Genomic DNA, 16643 nt, shown 5'->3' with positions numbered 1-16643 from the left:
TGTGTGTGTGTGTGTGTGTGTGTGTGTGTGTGTGTGTGTGTGTGTGTTGGGGGGAGCTGTGTGCTCCCTTAAAGCCTAAAGTTTGTATTCTTTTTAACTATTAACGTACTTTCTGCTCACTAGGCCTCAGAAGAAGTGTCAAAATCTCTGCAGGCAATGAAGGAAATTCTGTGTGGTACAAGCGACAAGGAGCCCCCCACGGAAGCGGTGGCTCAGCTGGCACAGGAGCTCTACAGCAGTGGACTGCTGGTGACACTCATAGCTGACCTGCAGCTGATAGACTTTGAGGTGAAGGATCTATGCCAGGCTGTCCCTCCTGTTTCTCAGGAGTAAATAATGAGTGTCCTTTTTGACCTGAAATGACTGATGCACGTCCTGGTTCTTAGCAGTAATAATGAGCACCCATACTTGACTTAAAACAGTTGGTGTCCACATATGATATTAAATGGCTTTTATAAAGCCTTTACAGTAAGCAAAAGGACATACTGTAGTTAAGTTCTGTGCATCGGGTTGATGACCACCACAAGAGATAAAAAGATAACAGTTACTGTGTACAAGGTAAAATTTCATGCGTCCAGTTCATTTGTAGAACTACCTTTATGGCAAATATGTCATTATTCCTACCATTTTAAATTGTATTCACTTATTGGGGTGTGTGGAGGGTGTGGGGGGGTGTGGGTGTGTGTGGGTGTGTGTGGGTGTGTGTGGGTGTGTTTGGGTGTTTATGTGTCCTGGTCCACATGTGGAAGTCAGAGGACAACTCTTGGGAGTGGGTTCTTTCCTGACACCTTGTAGGATTAGGAAACCAAATTAGATTCATAGAACCTTTCTTCATTTAGCCATCTCACTGGCACTATCCATCCCATGTTATAAATAAACAAACCAAGACTTAGGATTTTAAGTAATTTTCCCAAAGTCAAGAAATTACTAAGAGGGTGCTGGAGTTCAAAAACAGTATCTACCAAGCCTATTCTCATTAAAACATTATACCAAACCGATAATTTCTTAATTACCAATATGGTAGTATGTTTTGACATCATTTTGAAAGCAGTTTAACCTAATTTCCTTAAACAGTTAGATAAAAAGAAGCAGTAAATGTTATAAGCATTATGTATTAATATAATTGCTATTCATTATTAATCATGTTAATAATGTTATATTATATTTTGTTTATTATCTTATTTATTATAGTATATCTTACAGAATAGTGAATGATATGGACATAGGAACGTTTGTGTGTTTACTGTTTAGGCAGTAGCCGTCCTGTTTTTCTTTCTTCCTTTCTTTTACAAGTATACTTGGTAGTTTCAGGTAAGTGGTTCTTTCTCATTGATTTTTTTTTTGTAGACACAAGATATGTACATTTTCTTAAGCAAATTGTTTTTAGTTTTATTCATAGACATGTAGAAGGAAATTATTTACAGTAATTCGACTGATAAAAGGTTAGGGTTCTAGGAATCTGAAATACTAACCATTGGCTTCCTGGATAGATTAGATGGATAGAAAAAGTGCAGAGCAAGACTGGTGGAATTGTAAAATCTTATGTGTGTTAGAGAGGGCCTCAAAGGACCCAGACTTCAACTCATTCTTCCTTTCATATACCCTGACTGTCTTTCTCTCCCTTATCCTGTTTCTCTGTCTGAAATTTTCTGGTCCATAGTCTTTTCTTCCGTGTGCTGGGCTTGTTAATTCTCTTATTCCCATTTTCCTTTCAAACTGGCTATGCATGGAATCAAAGTATACTTTTTCAGTGTTCATATACTTATTTTATTTGGTTTAAAATTAGATATCATGAACACAGGAGAAGCTTGGCGTAATGGAAAATACTTAACTTGGTGATGCAACTGTCTAGAGTCTCCTATTGATTGTACAGCCAGTAAATTAACTCTTTTAGCCTAGACCTTCTCATTTATATAGCCCAATGGCAGGAACTCACATCACTTTCGTCATTATTAAAGTATATAGAAGACACGTACAAATGTTACATTATATAAAACTAAATATAAATGAAATGTTTTTAAAATGTCAGTATTTTCAATTCCTCTCCAACTTAAATGAAATATAAACTGAATTGTTTTGTTATAACCTGAAGTTTATCATTATTTACTATTATTATTATTATTATTATTATTACTATTATTACTGGTGGTGGTGGTGATGGTGTTGTGTGTGTTTGCAGGTGCATACATAACATGTGGAGGGTAGATGACGTCTTTCAGGAGTTGATTTTCTCTTCCTACCAGGGATGCAACTCAAGCACTTTCACCCACTGAACTATTTAACAGGCCCGTTTTTATTTGTTTTAGATGTTGTTGGGCAGTAGTCTTGAATAAGAGTCTCCATTTTTATTACAATTATATATTTGTCATATTTTGTATATTTACCTGAGAGTAGCCACATTGTAAGTTCTTATTATTATTGATTTGCTTGAATTAGTTAAAGATAAACCTAGTATATAGTGGGATGCTGGAGGAAATATGTTAAGAGTGATTGTGCTTTGAAGACTCAGGGAAGAATCAATAGCTACGGTGACAAAACAACAGATTCAAAGTACTAAGAGTGATAGGAAGAATAAAAGCTCTGAGCATTAACACAGACATGCGGGGATTTCACAAAGGGCCCATCTCTAGACAAAGAAGTATAACCAGCTAATGCCTGCTAAGAAAAAGTGACCTTGTCTCTCTACCTAGTACGTTCTAGGCCACCTGAGCTACATAGTGATACACTGTCTTAAAACAACAAAAACAGAATGTCATTATGAGGTCATTGTTGTGATAACAAATAGCAAATAGTTCTTAACTTACATTCTTGTGGTAAAGCACAGTGCCTACAACACAGCAGTGAATGAATGAGACACTCAAGTACATGCAGCTATCCTCCCCTGAAACCTAGTAAATGAGTATTTTTTGCTTGAATGAATGGGTAAGAAACATTTAAATTGAGGACAGTTAGATTCAGCCTGTAGCATTGTCTCTCAGCATAGGTAGCACTCAGAAGCCCCTTCTCTTTGAAGGTAGCTTGGGTGCTAGGACTGTGTTTCCTACAACTGAGCTACTGCTGAACAAAACTATGAAGTACCTGGAATTTTCTTTGGTGCATTCCTTCCTATCACCAGTGTTACATGGCACTTTGAACATGCTGCGCTGTGCCTACTTTTGGTCATATTCCTTCTAGCAGCCCTCTGAAAATGGGGCTAATTGAGTTGGTTGGTTGGTTGGTTGGATGTAGGATAGAATAAAAGAAGGTATCCTAGCCAGTCGTGGTGGTGTACACTTATAACCTCACAATTAAGAAAGGAGGCTGATCCAGACCAGAGCGGCGCCCCCAGGCGCCAACTCAACCTAGGTACACATTCTCCAGGCCCAGAGCGGAGCACTCAGCCTCTGGCCCAGAGACTCGCTGGGTGCTCCTCTCACTTTCCCGGACAGAACTGTGTGTCCCAGGATAACAGACTAAGTTTCCCTGTTGGGAGAAAACCCCACAGCTAGGGAATCAGCAGGTTCTTCAAGAGGACTGTACCTGGAAATCTGTAACAACAGCAGCAGCTCACTAAATTTATAACGAGAAACCCAGCAGTGGGGCAGCTGTCTTGAGAACTTCTATGGGTAAGAGGAGAGGCCCCCCTGCCTAACATAGACCACACCTACTACTCAGGTCTATACACCTGAGGTGAGCAGTGGCAATTCCTGAGAAACACTAGCCATACAGTGACCATACTCAAAAAGCAGAGGAGGACTCCTTCAAGAAAAATCATCTTCCGGACAAGGGGATTCTCCCTGCCTCAGGACTCCAGGAAGCACAGAAACTAACAGCCAATACCTAAAACAGCCCAATGGGTAGAGGTCAGCGTAAAAGCTCAACCAACAAAAGACAGAGCAGTATGGCATCTCCAGAACCTAGCCATCCAGGGGCGAACAGCCCTGGACAACGCAGCATAATAGAAAATCAAGAAGATGACCTTACATCTATGCTGATGAAGAGGATAATAGAGGAAACAAATAAAATACGTAAAGAATTAGAGGAAGATAAAACCAAACAGATCATGGCTATCCGTAAAGAAATGGAGGAAGTTAAAGACAAGCAGATTATGGCCATCCGTGAAGAAATACGAGAAGATGCAGCCAAACAGCTTGTGGCCTTCAGAGAAGAAATAATTAAATCACTGACATTTACAGAACTTTACACCCAAACACAAAAGAATTTACCTTCTTCTCAGCACCTCATGGAACCTTCTCCAAAATAGACCATATAGTTGGTCACAAAGCAAGCCTCAACAGATACAAGAAGACTGAAATAATCCCTTGTATCTTGTCTGATCACCATGGAATAAAGCTGGACCTCAACAACAACAGAAATAGCAAAAAGCTTACACACACATGGAAACTGAACAACTTGTTACTAAATGACAGCTGGGTCAGGGAAGAAATACAGAAAGAAATTAAAGTCTTCCTAGAACTCAATGAAAATGAAGACAGAACATACCCTAACTTGTGGGACACAATGAAAGCAGTGCTAAGAGGAAAGTTCATAGCACTAAGTGCCCTCAAGAAGAAATTCGAGACAGCTCATTCAAGCAACTTAATGGCCCACTTAAAAACCTTAGAAAAAGAAGAAGCAGACACACCAAAAAGGAGTAGACAGCTGGAAATAATCAAACTCAGGGCTGAAACCAATCAATTAGAAACAAATAAAACAATTCAAAGAAACAATGAAACCAAGAGCTGGTTCTTTGAGAAAATGAACAAGATTGACAAATCCTTAGCCAAGCTAACTAAAAGGCAGAGAGACACCACCCAAATTAACAAAATCTGGAAATCAATCTGGCACTTTCTCAGACAACTAGGAATAGTGCTTCCTCAAGATCCAGCCATACCACTCCTAGGCATATACCCAAAAGAGGCTCAAGTACACAAAAAGGACATCTGCTCAACCATGTTTGTAGCAGCTTTATTTGTAATAGCCAGAAGCTGGAAACAGCCCAGATGCCCCTCAACTGAAGAATGGATTCAGAAACTGTGGTACATCTATACAATGGAGTATTACTCAGCAATGGAAAATAAGGAAATCATGAAATTTGCAGGTAAATGGTGGGACCTGGAAAGGATCATCCTGAGTGAGTTGTCCCAGAAGCAAAAAGACATGCATGGTATATACTCACTCATATAAACATACAACATAGAATAAACCCACTAAAATCTGTACATCTAAACAAACTAAGCAAAAGAGAGGACCCTAACTAAAATGTTCAATCCCCATCCTGAAAGGCAAAGAGGATGGACATCAGAAGAAAAAGAAAACAGGAAACAACCTAGGAACCTGCTATAGAGGGCCTCAGAAAGCCAGAAGAAGAAAACAGGAAACAACCTTGGAACCTGCCACAGAGGGCCTCTGAAAGCCTCTGCCGTGCAGACTGTCAAAGCAGATGCTGAGCCTTATGGCCAACTGTCGGGCAGAGTAAATGGAATTTTATGTAAGAAGTGGGAAATAGTAAGAGCTGGAGAGGACAGGAACTCCACAAGGAGAGCAACAGAACAAGAAAATTTGAACACAGGGAACTTCCCAGAGACTCATACTCTAACCAAGGACTATTCATGGAGATAACCTAGAACCCTGACAGTGAAGCCACTTCTGATGAGAACTGATAGACTAAGATCAGAAAGAAGAAGAGGAGGACCTCCCCTATCAGTGTACTTGGGGAGGAGCATGCATGCAGAAAAGGGGGGAGGGGGGACTGGGAGGGAAGGAGGGAGGGGCTTATAGGGGGATACAAAATGAATAAAGTGTAATTAATAAAAGTTAAATAAAAAATTAAAAAAAGAAAGGCTTAGATGAGAGAATCACATGTTCTAGGCTAGCTGGGGCTACTTAGAAAACTGTGTTGACGGGGGGGGGTGGGGAGAGAAACATCAATAAGCTTTTTTTTTTTTTAAAGGGAATTAATAAATTATTTAGTAGACAATTTAGGCTCTTTTGAGTGATAGTCATAGCATTTCCACAAATAAAACCCTCTCATGGTGTGTCTTTGAAGAGCACAGCAGTCATTTGACTAGAATTTCTGATGTTTTTATAACTGGGAGAAAAAAAAATACTGTTTTAGGGATGAGCTGCTGCTGCTCTTGCCAGATAGCCCAGGGGAGGAAACATTCCTTGCAGAGAAAGAACAAAACCATAACCTTTTGTTATAGTCCACCTTGTGGAGTGGTGGGTGTGAGGCAGGATGTATGCAGTCTCTGGGCAGTGACTAAAAGGAAAGCATCAGACTTAGATTCCCCTATGTGGAGAGCAGCAATAGAAATAGGAGGGATTTCTTCTTCAGCAGAAGGCTACTGGGTAAGTAAGAAATCGAGAAGCATTTGGGACAGGGAAAAAGATGGCTTGAGAACATCACCAAAGGAAAGAGTGTAAGGAAAAGGTGACTGGGTGGATTGAAGATGAGAAGTTGTTTCAGTGGAGCTGGCCTTCACCCTTGTTATCCCTGAGCCTCTTGTAGGGACTGGTATGATCAGTGTATGCGGAGTGAAGGACACTAGATGTTGCTCTGCATTCAGCATGGTAAGACAATACCATATCTCTGGAGTAAGACAGTTAACAGGGTCTGAAACCTAGGAGCAGGTGGTTCAGCCCTTCCACTGACAGCAGTACTGTTTTCAGAAGGAGCGATAACACTCTGGACATCAGAAACTAACTCAGGGCTCTGCGTGACAGATTCATTTCTCCTTCCAGAATCCAGAAGAAAGTAATGGGGGAAGGAGCAGTGGTGAAGAACTGTGCTCAGTAAGTAATAGTTAAGAGACAGACCTGAGTTTAAAAAGGAAATTTCATTACTCAGCCATAAATTCTCATCTAATCCTTTAAGCCTTAACTTTGCTGACAGAAAAGAACCATCTGAGTTTATAATAAGGCCAAAGAAGGAGGGAAGAAAGGAAGAACCTATCTTTCCTGGGTCCGAGAGACTGCTAGAAGCCCAGGGAAGCTGACACAGCTTTCCCTCCGGCAGCTCCAGACATTTCCTGTACCCCATTAGAACAGAGCCCCTTTAGAGTAAGAACTGGAGCACAGGAAAAGAAAGGCTGCAAGCAAATACTAGAGAATGCCCTAGACTGCAAGTTTGAGCGACACCCAGGTAGTAAATGGAGGAAATAGGAGCCAGTAAGTTGAGAAGCAGTTAAACAGGAAGGGAAGAGCCACGTGATGTCCAGAGCAGTTGCCAGCATCTCAGTCAGGAACGTCACAAAGAGTTGCTGAATGCCGACTGAGCTTACAGGATTATCTGGAATAATTAGAGCCAGAGTCTAAGGACTGAGTCCTTGTTTTGTCCGGACAGAGGCTTTACAGACAATCCTGGAGTACAGGTGAGGGGCAGTGACCTCCCAGACCCTGTTTGTGATGACATTGCTGACCTCTCATGAACCAACAGGGGGATTGCAGCATGCTCTCTCATTTTGGGGAAACTGCAGTGAGCCCTTCACTAGAGATCATTGTAAAGAATCCACTGGCACAAGTCAGAACCCTAGGATATGAATTTTCCATAAGCATTTCTGTACCTGCTTCCTGAGATTGCCCTAGGAGCCCCAGCCTCCAGCAGCAAAGATCAACCCCATACAGGGCTGCACATCCTCCAGACAGACAAATAAACTATTGTTTTCTCTGTGAAAAACAATGAAAAGCAGTGAAATAGTGTAACTGGTGGCTTCATCTTATTCCTTAATACCAGCATTCAGGAGGAAGAAACACCTGAACTCTGTGAGTTGGAGGCCAGCCTTGTGTACATTTTGACTGCCAGTCCAGGCCAGGCAGCACAGTGAGACCCTGTCTTACAAAACAAAAAAATGGGACTTATGACTAAACTGTCGGCCTCTGTTATTGTGGGCTTGGGATCAAACTCAGAGCTCTGTGTTCAACGTTTGGCCACTATTCAAGACACAGCCTTAGGTAACTTTATATTTTGTAATACATAGTATAAAGAGCTCAAGGAATTAAAAATATATTGCATGCCAGGTCATTTGCTTTCAAGGCAGGAATGCCTTGCCAAGCAGGGGTGAGTGCAAAGTCGAGTGTTCAGGCTAAATGAGAAAGCAGCTCAGAGTGGGAAAAAAAAATGCAGTGGGATCTAGTGATCATTTCTTACTGTCAAGCTAGTAATCAAAGTGATATAAACTACTATCAACCAGAGTGGGTAAGCAAAGGAGCTTTGAGCCAAAAGTGAGGATTACCACCTGAAAAGCCAGGGCTAAGTGCAATCTGCAGACTCAGTTTTATAGACCACAAGAACAAAAGAGTGACAGAGAACTGGTTAGTACAGCTGGGCTGGTTGGCAAGAGTAGCACAAGTTCCTGACTGCTTGTTGCTCACTGGTGTTGCACATTCAAGGAAGGATCTGGTGATAAGCAGGAAGAAAGCCTTTTTCAAGCTGTTTATCATTCCCACAGTACCAACATCTCTACACAGAACCAGGGTGAACCAGTTAAAGTTGAGTTAACTAGATCATGGGATGGTGGAGTCTCAGAGGGTGCAGCTGCTGCCCCATAGTAACCCATGTCTACTGGGCCCAGCAGGGCTTCCAGACCCTCTTTCTTCTTATCTTCACCCCCCACAGAAAGCCTCACAAAGCAGATGCCTAATCACCCGTTCATCTGCTTCATAGTCCAAAATTTATGAAAATCTTTATCCCCTAAAAATAGTATCCTGTATGATATATATCATAAATAATATAAATAATAAAAATGTAATTTCTTTTAAAAATTAATTTTCTTTTTTATTTCAGTTTATTTATATCCCAAGGGTGCCCCTTCCCTCCTCTCCTCCTAGTACCCCCTTCCTCGCCTTTCCTCTTCCCCTCTCCCTTTTCCCCCAGAAAAGGGGAACCCTCCCCTACCCTAGTACACTAAGTCACATCATGATTAAACATATCCTCGTCCCCTGAGGCCAGGCAAGGAAGCCCTGTCAGGGGGAAGTGATCCAAAAGCAGACCATAGAGTCCATGGTAGAAACAGCACCCCTTCTCCCACTCAACTTGCCAGGCATATAAAAAACAAGCTACCCTTCGGTCATATAACTGCAGGGGGCCTAGTTCCAGACCATGCATGCTACTTAGTTGATGTCTCAGTCTCTGTAAGCCCCCATGGAGCTTGGTTAGTTGTCTCTGTTGATGTTCTTGTGAAGTTCCTGTCCCCTCCAGGTCCTTCCATCTTTCCCCCAACACTTCCACAGGACTCCCGGAGCTCCGCCCCATGCTTAGCTGGCAGGTCCCAGCATCTGTCCCAATCTGCTGCTGGTTGGAGGTTCCCAGACTACAGTCATGTTAGGCTCCTATCTGCAAGCAGAGCAGAGCATCAATAGTAGTGTCAGAGGCTGGCTCTCTACCGTGGGGTGAGTCTCAGGTTGGACCAATTATTGATTGGACATTGCCTCAATCTCTGTTCCTTCTTTATCCCTGCACTTCTTGTAGGCAGGGTAATTTTTGGGTCAAAGGATTTGTTGGTAGGTTGTTCCTCTCCTTCCACTGGTCCTGCCTGGCTAGGAGGTGGTCACTTCAGTCTTCGTGTCCTCCCTGTTAGGAGTCTCAGCTAGAGTCACCTCCAAGGAGCCTACTCTATTGCAGGTCTCCAGCCTGACAAAGAGATGTCCCCCTCAGTTTCTCTTCTGGTTACTTAGCTTTGGGTCTGTGTACTGTAGTATGATTGTCCTGTACTATAGGTCTAATATCTGCTTATAAGTGAGTATGTATACACCATGTGCATCTTTCTGGTTGTGGGTTACCTCACTCAGGATGATCTTTTCTAGTTCCATCCATTTGCCTGCAAATTTCATGATATCTTTATTTTAATAGCTAAGTAGTGTTCCATTGTTTAAATCTACCATAATTTCTGTGTCCATTCTTCAGTTGAGGGACATCTGGGTTGGTTCCAGTTTCTGGCTCTTATGAATAAAGTAGCTATGAACATAGTAGAGCAAATATCCTTGTTGTATGGTGGAGCATCTCTTGGGTATATGCCCAGTGGTATGGCTGGGTCTTGGGGTCGAACTATTTCCAATTTTCTAAGAAGGCACCATATTGATTTCCAGAGAGGTTGTACAAGTTTGTATTCCCACCAGCAATGGAGGAGTGTTCCCCTTTCTCCACATCCTTGCCAGCATGTGCTGTCACTTGAGTTTTTATTCTTAGTCATTCTGATTGGTCTAAGATGGAATTTTAGAGTCGTTTTTATCTGCATTTCTCTGATGGCTAAGGACATTGAACATTTCTTTCAGTGCTTCTCAGCCATTCAAGATTCCTCTGTTGTGAATTCTTGGTTTAGCTCTGTACCCCATTTTTAATTGGATTATTTGATTTGTTGATGTTTAGTTTCTTTGTTTTTTTCTTTTTTTATTGTTTATTATTATTAGTTACATTTTATTAACTCTGTATCCCAGCTGTATCCTGCTCCCTTATTCCCTCCCAATCCCACCCTCCCTCCCTCAGCTTCTCCCTGTCCCTTTCCAAGTCCATGGATTGGGGAGGACCTCCTCCCCTTTTGTCTGGCCCTATTTTATCAGGTATCTTCAGGGCTGGCTGCGAAGCCCTCCTCTATGGCCTAGCAGAACTGTTCCTCCCTTCGGGGGTGGGGAGTCAAAGAGCCTGCCATTGAGTTCCTGTCAGAGATAGTCCCTGTTCCCCTTACTATGGGAAACCAATTGGTTATTGAGCTACCACGAGCTTCGTCCAAGTAAAGGTTCTAGGTTATATCCATACATGGTCCTTGATTGGAGAAACAGTTTCAGAAAAAACCCCTGTGCCCAGATATATTTGGTCCTTGTGGGGCTCCTTTCTCTGTCATACTAACTCCCCTTCTGCTGAAGGTTTTGGTTATGAGTCTTAGTATCTGTTTTAAAACGCTGCTTAGTAGGGGTCTTTCAGATGCCTTCTGCAGTAGACTCCTGTCATATGTCCTATGCACATCTCATTTGTCTTTCTAAGTGAGGATTGATCATCTTACCTCCTGTCTGCTTTCTTGTTTATCTCCTTTATGTGTATAGACTTCATTATGTTTATCATATCTTGTAGGTCTATATAAGCGAGTATACACCATGTTTGTCTTTCTCCTTTTGGGATACTTCACTCAGGATGATCTTTTCTAGATCCCACCATTTGCCTGCAAATTTCATGATTTCCTCATTTTTGATTGCTGAGTAGTATTCCATTGTGTAAAATTACCACAATTTCTGTATCCATTCTTCCATTGATCAACCCAGATGTTTAGTCTCTTAAGTTCTTTGTATGTTTTAGATGTAAGTCCTTTGTCTGATGTAGGGGTTGGTGATAGATCTTTTCCCAATCTGTAGACTGCGTTTTTGTTCTGTTGACAGTGTCCTTTGACTTACAGAAGCTTCTCAGTTTCATCCCATTTACTAATTGTTGGTCTCAGAGCCTGTGCTATTGGTGTTCTGTTCAGGAAGTTGTCTCCTATGCCAATGAGCTCCAGACTTTTTCCCATTTTGTCTTCTAATAGGTGTAGAGTCTCTGGTTTTATATTGAGGTCTTTGATCCACTTGGACTTGAGTTTTGTGCAGGGTGATAAGTATGGGTCTATTTGCATTTTTCTACATGCAGACATCCAGTTAGACCAGCACCATTTGTTAAAGATGCTGTCTTTTTTCCATTGTATTGTTTTGGCTTCTTTGTTGAAAATCAAGTGCCTGTAGGAATGTGGGTTTATTTCTGGGTCATCAGTTTGGTACTGTTGATCAACCTGTCTGTTTCTATATCAATACCATGTAGTTTTTATTACTATTGCTCTGTAGTATAGCTTGGAATCAGGGATGTTGATACCACCAGAAGTTCTTTTATTGTACAGAATTGTTTTGACTATCCTGGGTTTTTTATTTTTCCATCTGAAACTGTTTGCTCTTTCCAGGTCTGTAACGAATTGTGTTGGAATTTTGATGGGAACTGCATTGAATCTGTAGATGGCTTTTGGCAAGATGACCATTTTTGCTATGTTAATCCTACCAATCTATAAGCATGGAAGACCTTTCCATCTTCTAAAATCTTCTTCATTTTCTTTCTTCAAAGACTTGAAGTTCTTGTCATACAGATCTTTCATTTGCTTGGTTAGAGTTACACCAAGATACTTTATATTATTTATTGCTATTGTGAAGGGTGTTGTTTCCCTAATTTCTTTCTTAGCCCCTTTTTCACTTGTGGAAAGGAGGGCTACTGACGTTTTTGAGTTATTGCTCTAGCTAGAACTTCAAGTACCATATTGAAAAGATATGGTGCAAGTCTTGTCCCTGATTTTAGCGGGAAAGCTTTAAGTTTTTTAAATTTGATGTTGGCTATTGACTTGCTGTATAGTGCCCTTATTGTGTTAGGTATGTGCCTTGTATCCCTGATCTTTCCAAGACTTTAAAAATGAAGTGGTTGGATTAGATTCCTTTTCAGCATCTAATGAGATAATCATGTTTTTTTTTTTTTTCTTTCAGTTTTCTTACATGGTGGATTACATTGATGGATTTTCATATGTTGTACCATCCCAACATTTCTGGGATGAAGCCTACTTGATCATGATATTTTTGATGTATTCCTGGATTCAATTTGCAATTATTTTATTGAGCATTTTTGCATCAATGTTCATAAGGGACATTGGTCTGAAATTCTCTTTCTTTGTTAGGTCTTTGTGTGGTTTATGTAACAAGATGACTGTGCCTTCATACAATGAGTTTGACAATGTCCCTTCTGTGTCTGTATTGTGGAATAGTTTGAGGAGTATTGGTATTAGTTCTTCTTTGAAAGACTGGTAGAATTCTGTGCTAAAATCATCTGGCCCAGGGCTCTTTTTGATTGGAGGATTTTGATGACTGCTTCTATTTTCTTAGGGGTTATAGGTTTATTTAAACTGTTAACCTGATCTTGATTTAACTTTGGTAAGTGGAATCTATCAAGAAAATCATCCATTTCATTTAGATTTTCCAATTTTGTGGTTTATAGGTTTTTGAAGTATAATTTAAATGATTCTTTGGATTTTCTTGGTGTCTGTTGTGTATCCCCCTTTTCATTTCTGATTTTATTAATTTGGATACTCTCCCTCTGTATTTTAGTTAGTTTGGCTAAGGAGTTGTTTATCTTGTTGATTTTTCTCAAAAAAAAAAAAAAACTCTTGGTTTTGTTGATTCTCTGTATTGTTTTCTTTATTTCTAAGTTATTGATTTCCGCCCTGGGTTTATTTCCTGCCATCTTGGGTGTGTTTTCTTCCTTTTTTTCTAGATCTCTGGGGAGATGTTGAGTTCTTAGTCTAGGCTCTTTCCACTTTCTTTATGAAGGCACACAGAGCCTTCATAAAGAAGGCTTAGCAGTGGTTTCACTGTGTCCCATAAGTTTGTGTATGTTGTGCCTTCATTTTCATTGAATCATAGAAAGTATTTAATGTCTTTATTTCTTCCTTGACCCAGTGGTCATTAAGTAGAGAGTTGTTCAATTTCCATGAGTTTATAGAACTGTTTTTGCTGTTGTTGAAGTCTAGCTTTAATCCATTGTAGTCTGATAGAACACAACGTGTTATTCAATTTGTGTGTGTGTGTGTGTTTGTTGAGGCTTGCTTTGTGTCCAAGTATGTGATCAATTTTGGAGAAGGTTCCATGGGTGCTGAGAAGAAGGTATATTCTTTTGTGTTTGGATGGAATGTTCTGTCGATATCTGTTAGGTCCAATTGACTCATAATGTCAGTTAATTTTGTTATTTCTCCGTTTAGTTTCCATCTGTTTGAGAGGTGTGTTGAAGTCTCGTACTGTTACTGTGTGGAGTTTAATGTGTGAATTAAGCTTTAGTAATATTTCTTTTACAAATGTGTATACCTTTCATTTGGGTTATATGTGTTCAAATTTGAGACATCATCTTGGTCAATTTTTCCTTTGATGAGTATGAAATGCCCTTTCCCATCTCTTTTGATTAATTTTGGTTGAAAGTCTATTTTATTAAATATTAGAGTAGATACTCCTGCTTGTTTCTTGGATCCACTTGCTTGGAAAACCTTTTTCCAGCCCTTTTTCTGAGTTTATGACTATTATTATTGTTGAGGTGTGTTTTCTGTATGCAATAGGGTGATGGGTCCTGTTTATGTATCTGTTCTGTTAGCCTGCATCTTTTTATTGGGGAGTTGAGCCCATTGATGTTGAGAGATATTATTAATGAGCAGTCATTACTTCCTGTTATTTTGTTGTTGGTTGTGGTAGAGTGTGTGTGAGTGCTTCCTTTCTTTTGGTTTTGCAGTTGTGGGATTTGTTCCTGTGTTTTTCTGGGTGTAGTTGGCCTCCTTGGGTTCCTTTTAGTATCTTCTGTAGGGCTGGGTTTGTGGTTAGGTACTGTTTAAACTTGTTTTTGTTATGGAATATCTTTTCTTCTCCATCTATGGTGATTGAAAGTTTTGCTGGGTATAGTATTCTAAGTTGACATTTGTACTTTCTTAGTGTCTGCATGACATCTGTCCAAGCCCTTCTGGCTTTCATAGTCTCTGCTGAAAAGTCAGGCATAATTCTGATAGGTTTATAGGCATTTCTTTAGGTTGGGGAAGTTTTCTTTTATGATTTTGTTGAAAATATTTTCTGGGCCTTGGAGTTTGGAGTCTTCTTCTTCTATTCGTATTATTCTTAGGTTTGGTCTTTTCATATTGTCCCAGAGTTCTCAGATGTTTTATGTCAGGAATGTTTTAGATTTAACATTTTCTTGACTGATTTATCGATTTCTTCAATCATATCTTCTACACCTGAGAATCTCTCTTCTGTCTTTTATATTTTGTTTTTGATGCTTGTGTCTGTAGTTCCTTTTCTCTTCCCTAGGTTTTCCATCTCCAGGATTGCCTCAGATTGTGTTTTCTTTATTGCTTCTATTTCCATTTTTAGGTTCTGGACAGTTTTATTCATTTCCTTCTCCCATCTGGTTGTATTTTCTTGTATTTTTTTAAGGGAGTATCTCAGTTCTTTCACCTGTTTGATTTTATTTTCCAGTGTTTCTTTAAGGGATTTATTCAATTTCTTCACCTGTTTGATTGTATTTTCCTGCAGTTCTTTTAGTGATTTATTTTCTTCTTTTAAGGCCGCTATCATTTTCATAACCTCAGATTTAAGATTGTTTTCTTGTTCTTCCGGTGTGATTGTTCCTCAGGACTTTCTGTGGTGGTGTCATATGGCCCTGGGTTTTGTTGCTGATGTTCTTGCACTGACCTCTAGCCATTTGGTTGACTCTTATTAGCAGGCTTGGTGGTGGTCTCTGGGGTTGTAGGTAGAGCTTGTGGTCCCAGATGGCCCCAGTCCTCTGATTTTACTGCTGCTCCCTGATCCAGGCTGGTGTCTGGTACCTCAGATCAGGGTGGGTCCAGGGAACTGCTGCTCCCTGATCTGTTGGGTGATCAGGGGAAGTGGAGCACAGAGGGCCCTAGGGAGACCTAGCCATTGTTGTTGGCAGGCTGTGGCAATCCAGTAGATGGGGGAGGCAAGGAGGCGGGGAGGCTAGTACCTGCTGCACCCTGATCCATGCTGGTCTCAGGGGCTGCATATTGGGGTCCTGGGAAATGATGTGGGCTGGGGAACTGTGGTGTGGGGTGCGCAGGGTAAGTGGAGTACCTAAAAATATTATTTCTTTCACCCTATTTAAAGCCTTTCTTTCCTTTTGATTTTATTACTTTGAAAGGCTGAAATCATAAAACTTGAAGGTCCAAGCCTTCCCTGTAGAGGTCAGAGGACAACTTGGTGGAGTCAGTTCTGTCCATCCAGCTTTACATGTGTTCTGGGAATTGAACTTGGGTCCTCATGCGAACACTTTACCAACCAAGATTTCTCTCCATTGACTAGGATCAGAAGGAAGGAAAAGAAGACCTCCCCTATCAGTGAACTTGGGGAGGGGCATGCATGCAGAGGGTGGAGGAAGGGAGGGATTGGGATGGGACGGGAGGAGGGAGGGAGCCACAGGGGGATAGAAAGTGAATAAAGTGTAATTAATAAAGAATTAAAAAAAAATGGTCGTAGTACCACAAACTATTCTAGTTAGTCTCTTCTGCTGCTGCTGTTGTTTCTAACAGAATCTTGAGATAGAGTAATTCACCAGCAGTTATTTGCTGAATGAATGATTGAATGACATGTAAGGGAGTTCACCATTTCTAGCTAAAATGTTAAAATGTTGAAGAACATGTCCAAGGACCAGTATTTTCTTATTTTGGTTAAGTACCTCATCCTAATTTAATTTCTCTAGGAAGTTGAAGGGACCTAGTCCTGACCTGGAGGGGAAAAAGAGACCAGTGTCCTGAGGTGACTAATCTGTCCCTTCAAGAAAAGTATTAACCCATCCACCAGGCCTCTGGCCTCTTGATTAGCATCCCAACAGTCCTCATCTCCCAGCACCCACTATTTCTGAACCAGCTTCAGCATGAGTCTGTGGGCACACGCCATGGCAGCTCTAATTTACAAACATAGCAGTCAACCTTTTTAGTGCATTGGTCTGTAGTGGAGGATAATTCTAACATCAGAAAAGTTTCTCCTTCCCTTGGCTAATTAGCTCCTTTTCCTACCCCCACCTTCCTTCAGTAGTCATGTTTCCACACACCTCTAGCTCCGTTTTTGTTTGTTTGTTTGTTTGTTTGTTTCCCCATTTTTACCTTCACAGAATAATCAGATAA

The 16643-nt window shown here is 40.7% G+C and overlaps 1 protein-coding gene across 5 annotated transcripts in view; it reads left to right on the top strand.

Moving 5' to 3' along the window:
- Cab39l (calcium binding protein 39 like) overlaps window positions 1-16643 on the top strand; it is a 129380-nt gene that overhangs the window by 62686 nt on the left and 50051 nt on the right. For all 5 annotated transcript variants that reach the window (XM_055617174.1, XM_055617179.1, XM_055617173.1 and 2 more), the window contains one exon: window positions 124-288. In XM_055617174.1, the coding sequence (XP_055473149.1) occupies window positions 124-288 (165 nt within the window). The remainder of the gene's footprint in view (window positions 1-123; window positions 289-16643) is intronic.

The sequence above is a fragment of the Psammomys obesus genome, unplaced genomic scaffold (genome assembly GCF_907164565.1).
Source record: "Psammomys obesus unplaced genomic scaffold, mPsaObe1.curated_primary_1811, whole genome shotgun sequence".
In the NCBI taxonomy this organism is placed as follows: domain Eukaryota; kingdom Metazoa; phylum Chordata; class Mammalia; order Rodentia; family Muridae; genus Psammomys; species Psammomys obesus.
Note: the sequence above shows the minus strand (reverse complement) of the source record. Positions and strands in the feature narration are given on the sequence as shown.